General features: G+C 42.0%; 1 protein-coding gene across 2 annotated transcripts; it reads left to right on the forward strand.

The window, feature by feature from the left end:
- Positions 1-333: 333 nt before the first annotated feature.
- On the forward strand, positions 334-8,996 carry IDS (iduronate 2-sulfatase). 2 transcript variants are annotated; one of them, XM_065729739.1, is made up of 10 exons: positions 334-589; positions 665-677; positions 1,717-1,853; positions 2,264-2,441; positions 3,287-3,375; positions 4,567-4,767; positions 5,368-5,538; positions 5,662-5,788; positions 7,290-7,463; positions 8,143-8,996. In XM_065729739.1, the coding sequence occupies exons 1-10, from the start codon at positions 464-466 to the stop codon at positions 8,646-8,648; spliced, it is 1,722 nt and encodes a 573-aa protein (XP_065585811.1). In that variant the 5' UTR covers positions 334-463; the 3' UTR covers positions 8,649-8,996. The 2 variants fall into 2 exon arrangements, with proteins under 2 accessions (XP_065585811.1, XP_065585810.1); XM_065729738.1 differs by lacking the exons at positions 334-589; positions 665-677 and having other exon boundaries at positions 1,158-1,853.
- The last annotated feature ends 1,635 nt before the right edge of the window (positions 8,997-10,631 follow it).

Raw genomic sequence — 10,631 nt, forward strand, 5'->3', positions numbered from 1 at the left:
AGCGTTAATTAGTGACGGATCTGATTAACAAATGGGATAAGCGCTAAGTATGACTCAGAACTTCTCTAAGTATGAAGCGTAACGCGCTTGACTTCCTCATTCCTCAACGCAGCGATCTGCGTGGGGAAGACGTAATTCCGCGTGTACCATTAACCATTCCCTTCCGTGGGATGGGAATGTCCAGAGACAAACGGTGCCAAGAACACTAACCCGCTCCCTCCCTCTACAGCGCTGCCCGTGTCTGCCCGTAACGCCGCCGCAGCCGTCCCGCTGACCCAGCCCGCACTTATACTCCTACCCTCTCCCGCGGTGCACCGCTCCCCTGCCCGACGCGGGGCGGCTCTGCGTGGGACGACGGCGCCATCACGCGGGATAAGAGCGCGGTGCCCGAGCCGGGGGATGGAGCCCTCGTCCCCGCCCCGGCGCGGTGCTCCGCCCGCCCGCCCGCCCGCAGCGCTGCGAGATGGCGGCCGTAGCCCGTGTGTTCGTGTGCCTGCTGGCAGCCCCGTGCGCGGCCTTCGCGCTCTCCTCCGTGGCGGTCCCCAGGCTCCGCGCTCGCAGGGCGGCGGGGCACGGAGGTGCGGCGGGGGCTGAGCGGGGCTCGTCCTTCCCGGCAGCGGGAAGGGAGGGCTGGGTCGGGCCGGGGTGAAGGCGCCGTGGGCAGCCGGGCTGTGGGCGTGGGCTCCGGCCTTGGCTCAGAGTGCTGCCAGTGTTCGCTGTTTCGTGCCAGCTGTAATACAGCTTGCTGCCTTCAGAAACGTATGCGATGGGTTTTTACTTTATTTTTCTCTGTTTGGAGCAGGGTTGTGTAACAGCGGTGTGGGAGATCTACCCGTGCCTTGACAATCCTCCTTTGACCCAAGCTTGTAGGCTGGAAAGCTCAGAAGGAAGTAGAACTATAAAGGACTTTGCAGCTTTATTTTTTCTGTACAGAAGTGGATGTAGCTGAAGAAGATACTGTGGAGGGAAGCAAGGAGGCCAAGAAAGCCAAGAATGGCATCCTGGCTTCTGTCAGTGCAGCCTGTGGGAGCGGGACTTGAGCGAGACGTGACCTCTGTGCCCCACGTTGGTGAGGCCGCAGCTCAGGGCTGCGTGCAGTGCCGGGCACCTCACTGCAGTACAGCCATGGAGGCCCCTGCTGACAGAGCTGGGATGGGTCAGTGTGGAGTGGTTGTGCTGAGGAAGGGGTCGGCTTCTGCTCCCAGGTGACAGCAATGGGACGAGAGGTGATGGCCCTGAGTTGCACCAGGGGAGATTCAGGTTGGATGTTAGGAAAGATTGCTTGTCAGAACAAGCAGCGAGGGACTGGCAGAGCCACCCAGGGAGGTGGTGGAGTCACTATCCCTGGAGGTGTTAACCTCAGAGTTGCGTCCCTGAGGGACGTGGTGGGGATGGGTTGATGGTTGGACAAGATGGTCTTACTGGTCTTTTCTGACCTTACTGGTTCTATGATGCTATGCAAAAGGGAAGTGAAAATACCATAGTTCTGACTAAGCCAAACAAAAACGGAACCTTTGAATTCCTCTGTGTTGAAGGGTTGAATCCCAGTATTTATATTTCCTTATGAAAGTAGTAGATGTTCTTGCTGACTTATTTTATTTCTCTTAAGTGTTATGTCTTCAGGTTAAATTTTCCAGAATACTTCTGGGGTGTATTAAATCTACGTAAAGTAGCCTTGCTGGAGCTCTTGTGTACCCTTATTCTGTTTTCTCTTAGATGGCATGAATGTCCTATTTATAGTTGTGGATGACCTGCGTCCCGTTTTGGGTTGTTATGGAGATAAGCTTGTGAAATCTCCAAACATTGATCAACTTGCTTCTCAAAGTATTGTGTTCAGCAATGCCTATGCACAGGTGAGATAAAAAATGAAAATGTTTTCTCTCTGCAAAATACATACTGTTATTACAATAGTAGATTTTAGGCAGACCTTTGAAAGCAAAGAAGTATTGACCTTAATCGCTGAAATGATTGTATTAGAAAAGAATGGTTGTGCTGAAATGTAGCATATGAACTTTAGGAATTGGTTACCAGAGGATGATAGGTAGATAAATGTATATTTTGATTTAAGTTTTTTGGTTGGGAACTTCTGTTCCCAGTAAGGATGCTATTCAGCCCAGCTTGGAGTGGTATGAAATACTTTCACTGTAGTTCTGAGCCCTTGGATGCTTTTCCCAGCCACGCTGAGGTTGGTAGGTTGCAGTTGCTAGGTGTGCTTTGTTTTACATTCAGAACTGATTCTCCTTTTGCCTGGCTCTCCCCTCAGCAAGCTGTGTGTGCACCAAGCAGAGTGTCATTCCTTACTGGACGCAGACCTGATACTACGCGGCTTTATGACTTCTACTCCTACTGGAGAGTACATGCAGGAAACTATTCCACAATGCCCCAGTACTTCAGAGAGAATGGCTACATGACCATGTCTGTGGGGAAAGTTTTTCATCCTGGTAAGGTTGAGTTGTTGTCTGCATAACATACTGTATATATGAGGTCTGTTTTTGAGAATGTGTGTATGAACAATGTTAGCCTTGTCTATATGGACAACTTAAATCATTATAATGAGGCAGATTGTATAATGATTATAGATTGTCATTTGAAAGCAGTCTAACTTTCATCTCCAATGCCTCAAGATTTATTAGATTAATATTATCTAATACATACTTTTACGTACTGTCTAGGGGCTATGGGAACAAATGTTTACCATTTGCAAAACATGTCTTTAAATTAGGTGTCTACTAAAGGTCAGCAGCCACACTGTCTTAGTTTTGCATATGCACATTTCGTGTTTCCTAATAGACTGTCTGGAACAGGCAATACAGACCATATGGCTGATGTTGCTAGTTAAACAGGAAATTGATTCTTTAGTTAGAAAGTAATAACACTACTGAGATGAAAAAATAGTATAAGACTTAGATGATTCTCTTTCTGGTAGATCTTTACCACAGAGCTAAACTTGTGTGAATATACAGATACTCAAATGACAATAAATCTGATTAGGAGTATATATATTATTAGATCTTTCTTCTGTTTCTTCTGTTTCTTCTGCTCCTACAGCAAGATTCTTCAGAAAGCTTGAGTGTCTTTCCACAATAACAGGTGTATTTCAGGGAAAATCGCCTGTCTTAGACTTCTTGACTTTTATTTCTTGTGTATTTGTTTTCTGAATTGTCAAAGATCATTCTAAGTGTTTCTACATTTAGAATGTGGAATTACAAATATTGAAAACAAGTTTGTATTGGAGCTTCCTGGTACAGTGAATTACTAGAACACTTTATATCTTTACATTTTTCAGGGGTTTCATCCAATTACAGTGATGACTATCCATACAGCTGGTCCATTCCACCCTTTCATCCTTCTACTGAGAAATATGAAAATGATAAGGTAAAAGTGATTTGTGGGATGCTAACAGAATGGTTTTCAGGTATAACCAAGTTCTTTGTGTCCAGAATAAGCCTGTAGTCTGGCTTTTGAGACTGAAACATTGGACAAGGAAATTACTCTGGTTTGGTACTGCTGCTAAATCTTCTAAGGGAGGTCTTTACTCTGTGGTAAGGTGTGTCTTGTTAATTCATGAGCCCATTCTGAATTTAAGTATTTAGAAATCAGAATTTGATAGTGTTAGTGGGATATAAAGATGATTTCAAGATAAACATGTCTGTGTCATGAAATTCTTTATCTGAAAAAGTGCAGTTGTCTTACTCTGTTTGGTTACAAAATATTGTCATAGGCTGGGTGAATTTATATCAGTTTGATACAGAGCTGAGCCAGGGAGGGGAACTCATAATTGAAATGAACTTTAAATAATCTGGAACTTTGATTTGATTTTCTGGGGTGTTTGCTACTCTTAAGCATGGCCTAAAAGAATCTGTTTTACACTTACGCATGTACTGCAGTAACATTCTGTGCTTGAGACTATAAACTGGAGAGCTAGGACATCCAGCCTTGAGGCTACAGGCAGCCTTGGTGGTACTTTGTTTTTGCATTTACTGCTGCAAAATACTGGTTTTAACAACAGCATTTGTATCCATGACATACAGCTCTTTATGTCCGTTTAACAGCTCTCCCAAGCAACCTGCTGAGGCCGCCTTTTCTTGACAGCCATTTAGGCTGATCTGTCTTTCCTCACTGACTCAGAAATCCATGAATCAGTAGGAGCTTTCAGGTAGCTTTCTATGGGATCAGAAGAATCAAAAATGCATACGATGCATATACGATGTAACCAAGCTGTACCTTCTTGTTAATAAGTCAGAGTCTCTGTTCATTACTGTGTATTTATCTGTGTAACTACTTTTCCTCTTTTGGCCAGCTTTAGCGAGGATTCTGCTTTTCCTTAGATGTGAATATTGCTGTGTGTTTTGTGCATTCATCAGCCCCTGAAACTTTCTGTCTCAGTCATCAAGGTAGCTGGTGCTTTCATTGTTTGCAGGAGTTGTGGAATTCATTTTTGTATATAATCTGCAGCACCATGTATTGGCAAAGAGGTTGATAACTGAATTTATTTGATAATTATGAAACTGAAAATTATTTCTCTACTTGTACAAAAGTTACATTGCATAACTATTTTGTTTAAAGACCTGCAGGGGAAAAGATGGAAGACTTTATGCTAACTTGGTGTGCCCAGTAGATGTGACAGAAATGCCTGGTGGTACTCTGCCTGATATTCAAAGCACTGAAGAGGCCATACGCTTACTGAATGTTATGAAAACCAAGAAGCAAAAATTCTTCCTGGCTGTTGGTTACCATAAGCCACATATCCCTTTGAGGTATCCACAGGTGAGGAACCTGAAGCCTGTGGTGAAAGGAACATAAAAAAATGTTTTTCTTATCAAAACTGTTTCACAGATGCTTTATTATTATTATTTCTGGAAAGAAAACTGAAAAACAGCTTTTACCCAGTGTAATCTTAGCAGCTGTCTGATTTCAAGATGTTTGATGAGAGAGTTGTGACCAGTCAGCCAACGTTTGGACATCTACCACCTTAATAGCATGACAGTTATTGCATGGAGATACTGTTTGTCCTGATGGAGCATGACATAGTAAGGTCTCTTTGCTTCTCCATATGCACCAGTAGTGAAACTCCTACTCATAGCAGAGATAGCAGTGCTGGGCTTTATATTTCAGAGTGGCTTTGAGGCACAGGAAACTGCACAAAAAGGTACAGCACTGCTTACTAACTCAGAATTTTTCAGGAATTGGTTGGAACTAACTAACATAGCAATATTACCTTCTTACACTTGGGGATGGATGAAGGCTTATAAACTAACTCTAATGTTGAGGAAGGGTCATGCAAGGAGAAATGGTTAATGCTTTGCAATGCAATTTTACAGTAGACCTTAGAGGTGAGGAAAGTCTTTGTGTGCTTGCATTGCAAAGGAATTTCTGAAGTTGTACCCCCTGGAAAACATCACATTAGCCCCAGATCCCTCGGTGCCTGAGAAACTGCCTCCTGTGGCATACAACCCCTGGATGGACATCAGACAGAGGGATGATGTGAAAGCATTAAATGTCAGTTTCCCTTATGGGCCACTTCCAGATGACTTCCAGGTAAGCTGTAAATACAGTGAAGTCAAACTTCCATAACTCATTCAAATGCAAGGGAGCACTAGGCTGCTTTTAGATCCTCTGAGATATTTTTTTTTTCCCTTCTCCTGTTTTCTTAACTTGCAGAGACTGATTCGTCAGAGCTACTATGCAGCAGTTTCTTACCTGGATACACAGGTGGGCCTGCTCTTGAATGCTTTGGATGATGTAGGACTCTCAAATAGCACAATAGTAGTTTTTACTGCTGATCACGGTAAGTGTCTGTCTTCCTCCAGCTCACTGCTAGTGAATTCTTAATTGTGCAACTCAGTGCTGGCATAGTCATCAGGTAATTAACATAGTAATTCTGTGATGTACAGCAGAGCTACTGTACCTTGTATATCTGGCTAGTCTGTCCCTGCTTAACAGACTGACACAGAGTTCTGTGGCTGTGGTTCTGTTCTTCTCCAGGCACCTCTGTCCTTAATCAGATTGAGGGTTTACTATGAGTAATTGAGATGAGTGGGTGATGGTGCTGTCTTCCAGAACACTGGGCTGAGCCTACTGCATTCCTCTCCTACCCTAAGGAGTGACTCCTGCTGGGAAGAGTGCTGCTAAAGGATTGCCACCACTTCATCCCCTCTGCAGTTTGTAAAGGCCATCTGCTGCAGTGGGCAACAAGCTCTCATTAACTTCTAAAGTGTTTTTTATTTTTATTTTTATTTTTTAATTTTTAATTTTTTTGCACTTGTCGTTGCTTCTAGCAATGTCTAAACTGATAGCAGTTTGTTTTCCCCCTTTGTAATTGGAGTCTTTGAATTATGGGAAGAATACCTCAAGCTTGTAATTGCTTCAGTATTTCTAATATTCATTAAGATAATCTTCCTGTGGCTCTCTTAATTGGGAAGTGGCTTCGCTGACTTAAGTCATATCCTGTTTTAACTAAAGCAAGTAAAGTCACATGTTTGGTTAATTTGGGTTGACTTTTTGTGATGAAGTCTGTGTAAACGAGCCCTTGCAAGTTGCAGAGTAATAGAATTAACACTTTTTGCACAAAAGAAGTTCTAGATGTACCTTCTGATTGGCCAATCAGCCACTCAGTCTGTAGACTGAATTTCTTTAATTCCCATCTTTTCTTTATCTTCTTCTTTTCTTGCTGTGGTTAACTTTAAAGAAGTAGTGTTTCCAGTACTGTGGCAGCAGTGTGAGACAAAAAATTGTGTAGTGAATCATTCCTTCCTGGAAGGGAAGCCATGTTGGTATCTCTACCAAGAGGAAGAGGAAAGCTAAAGAGATTTGATCTCTATTGCTTCCTTCAGGGCAACATGCTGATATGACAGTCTGACTTAGATAGCACTCTTATCTCTAAGGGACGTTCAGTTAACTTGTACCAGGAGTATTGGAGAGCTGACAGCTGCATGAAACTTAAACTAGTGCTTTGTGGGTTCAGTGTGGAGATTATTGCAGGTGAAATAATTAACCCCAGCTCCTCTTTTATGCTGTTTTAATACTGATTTAGGGTAGTAGTTACAGGGACAGGTGTAATCGTTTCCTTGATAGGTGAGTATCAAGTTGCAAGATTTACATGATTGTTGAAATACTTTTTGTATTAGAAAAATCTTGTTAACGTTTAAACACAGATTGGTTATTTGCATTTTAATATAACCTTGATAAGACTAATGCCCTCAACAGCCAAAGTCACTTCACAATGAAAAAGAAGATCCTTCTAAATTACAAGTCCATATCTGTTCTGAATTACACTCCTTGTCATCTAGGATGGTCCCTGGGAGAGCATGGTGAATGGGCAAAATACAGCAATTTTGATGTCGCTACCCAAGTGCCACTGATGTTTTATGTACCAGGAATGACGACTTCCTCTGCTAGTCAAGGAGAGAGAGTCTTCCCCTACCTTGATCCCTTTAGCCATGTTTTAGGCTTGGTACCTCAAGGTAAATTTTTGGCTTTGTTTGTTTGCACTGAATGTATTTAAAATACAAGTGAGGATGCAGTGATGCTTCACATGTAGGCAGCTTCTCCATGTTACTGAATGTGCTTCTGTACTAATAGGGAACAAAATGATGAAGGGAATGTTCCAGACTTTTACTATGATTAGCCATACCTTAGCAGCAAATGCCTGCATTAACACAGCAGGTAATCTAGGCAGCTATGCTACACAGGAATAAAACAATACTTGCCTTCCCTTTTGTAGTGGCTTCTGCTTTGATACAGTAACAAGTAAACGTTCACTATGTAGCTGTGACATTAGGAACTGTATTGATAGAAGCAGTTGTGCTAAGCAGTTGACACTGCAATTTGCTTTGTCTGGAATTTGTTTTGTTTGGAATTTCTGAAATTGTTTTTTTTTTTTTTCTCAAAGTAATGAATATCATTGTCTTGAAGAGTTTGCACCTTTGAGAACTGTAAGAGCACAAATTTCTTCTCATTAAAATATACCATAAATGCATAGCCTAGCATCCTCCAAGCAAACTGCCACACCTGAATTAATCCACAAATCTAATACAGAGCACTTGCAATAATATACCAATTTAATTATAAGTTCTGAATATGTACCAATGTCTGTGAAATCATTTTGTTCAATAATAGGTGTTATTTTGGTGTTTCTTTCAGGACAAAGCAAGAAAATGGTAGAGCTCGTGTCACTCTTTTCAACACTTGCTGAACTCGTTGGCCTGCAGGTTCCTCCTGCGTGCCCAGACACTTCATTTCATGTTGCACTGTGCACTGAGGGGACAAGCATTGTCCGATATTTTAAGTCCTCTGAACAGAAGGTACAGAAGAAGAAGAAGGATGGTTGTGATGACGTTAACAGGTGTTACAATGAAGAACATGCTGCATTCAGTCAGTATCCCCGGCCTGCAGACACTCCACAGTGGAACTCTGACAAGCCAAAGCTAAAAGACATCAGAATCATGGGCTATTCCATGCGTACCGTTGATTACAGATACACTGTATGGGTTCGGTTTGATCCTGAGAACTTTAGTGCTGACTTTGAGGATCTCCATGCAGGAGAGTTGTACATGATGGGGACTGATCCAAACCAGGATAATAACATCTATAACGATACCTTACATGGTCATCTTTTCAAAAAAATCGTTGGCTTCCTGAAGCATTAGACATCAGGAACTTTGTGTGGAGCACTTCCTTTTTTTGTATGACACCTTTCTGTTGTGCAGAAAGCACGTGGAACCCGATTTGCATAAAGCACCAGCTAATGCTTTTCTCACATTAACAACTCTTATTACACTGTACTAGTCAAGGAAATTACTTCTGCAGTTGTGTTGTATACTTGTGTGAAAACACTTTTGAAAAGATGACACAGGATATGTAGTCCTGTACTGTGAGACAACTTTGTGATATTCTGTGTAGCAGTAACTGAAGAAATGTTTGTCATCTGTGCTGCAGCTGCTGTGAAAGGTGCGAAAAGAGGAACTTTTGTACTTGAGAGGTTGTGCAGAGAATGTATGCTGGTAAGCAGGTCCTGTCCACCTCACCCTGAGGCTTGGATCTGGAATAATCAAGGGGACGTTTGGTAGCAGTGAGGAGCTGAGGTGTCTGCTGTCATCAGCATGGAGTAGAACTGATGAGAACTACAAGCGAAATCTTACTTGTTTCATTCAAAAGTGTAAAACTTTTATTTTGAAAAGAATTACTGAGAGATCACTTCTCCTTAACCTATACGGGAGGATCTGAATTTTCAGTTGTATGTGAATCATTTCATTACTATCATGCTAACCAAGTCTGAGGGGTTAATGTAACAACAGGATGCTCTCCTGTGGTTTTTTACTGAGGATCAGTGCAATGAGGTCCCACAGGTGTGAGCAGATGAAAACCTTTAGCTGTTGTAGCTTGCTGGTGTCTGTTTGTTGAACTGTGCTGCACACTCATGAGTTGTCATGTCCTCTCACATCTTATCTTCAGTGATAGAAACTTGGATATTTGTTTTCTTAAATGCTAAATGGGGTTTGACAGTCATTATTTGAACTAAGACAGCTAGAAACCTTTCATTTAAGTTCTAAATGAAAATTCCTTGTGTGCGTTTTAGCAATGCATGATATGGAGCAGTGCTTGTTTAATACTGTGCTGGCAGGGATATTTCCATGTGTCCAAATGATTTGAGGCCAGCACGATTGGGAGCTTGTAGCTGAAAACTGTTTTGGCTGCGTACTGTATCTAAGCCTTGTCTGTGCATCGTGCTCACTGCCACGAGGAGCACTGCTCTTAGCATGATGGCAGTAATTTGTTGTTCTGTCAGCCTGCTGGTTTTCTATAATTCCACCTTGGTGATTGAGGCTTTCAGAGTACCAGAATCTGTGCCTTAGCAGATAAGACCTTGTTCTGAATGCTAACTCCTGATACCTTCCTCAATGATCTGTTCTTCCAGTTCCTACAAAAAGGAATAAGCCAGCTGTTGGTTGTCTTCCTCAGACTTTTAATATCCTAGAGAAGCCACAGACAACTTTATTTCATTAAAATCCATGTGACAGTCTTGGTCCTAATTAATGTAGAGATACTCTCACTGAATCTGATTCTCTGTGAGAAGACAGCAGTTATTTAGTGCCTTAAACTCAATTAGAAGAATATATTTCTCATGAACTTGTCATTTGTTTTACTCGGCTTGAGATGCTCTGTGTTCTGCAGCATTATTAATCCAGATGAAAACATATGCTTCCTTCAGTTCTGCATGTATACTTGGATCCTCAGTTGTTGTGAAATACTGCAGCTGCATGTGGCGGATCCACTGTATCTATATCAATTTCACACTGGCTGAGGATGTGTTTTATTGACAGTGGTGCCAGGCAAAGCTTTAGAGTCTGCAGCTAGAGCTAATTATCTCTTGACATTCTTTCCTTCAAAGGCAAATCAAATACTGGGAAAGTTGTTTTGTTCTGTTTTGTTTTTGAATGTATTGAAACATTAGGGATTAATTAAAGTCTCCAATATCAGTAGTATCAAAGGTCAGTAACAGTACACATTTAAAACTGCTCAGGCAATTTGGTATTGTCATAGAATCGGCTGCCTGAGCATTCCTTTGCTCTGTAATAATACTTTTTGGGGGACCTAATCTACATGCTGTAGTTTTAGGAACCTATTTGCAT

The sequence above is a fragment of the Cyrtonyx montezumae genome, unplaced genomic scaffold (assembly GCF_038088225.1).
Source record: "Cyrtonyx montezumae isolate F1298 unplaced genomic scaffold, pur_monq_1.0 scaffold_11, whole genome shotgun sequence".
NCBI lineage: Eukaryota > Metazoa > Chordata > Aves > Galliformes > Odontophoridae > Cyrtonyx > Cyrtonyx montezumae.

Excerpts from the sequence above, each read along its gene's own strand:
- IDS (XM_065729739.1), top strand. The coding sequence starts at position 464 with ATGGCGGCCGTAGCCCGTGTGTTCGTGTGCCTGCTGGCAGCCCCGTGC. Across the intron at positions 4,768-5,367 it reads TCCCTTTGAGGTATCCACAG|GAATTTCTGAAGTTGTACCC; the intron begins GTGAGGAACCTG and ends TGCATTGCAAAG. Across the intron at positions 5,539-5,661 it reads CACTTCCAGATGACTTCCAG|AGACTGATTCGTCAGAGCTA; the intron begins GTAAGCTGTAAA and ends CTTAACTTGCAG.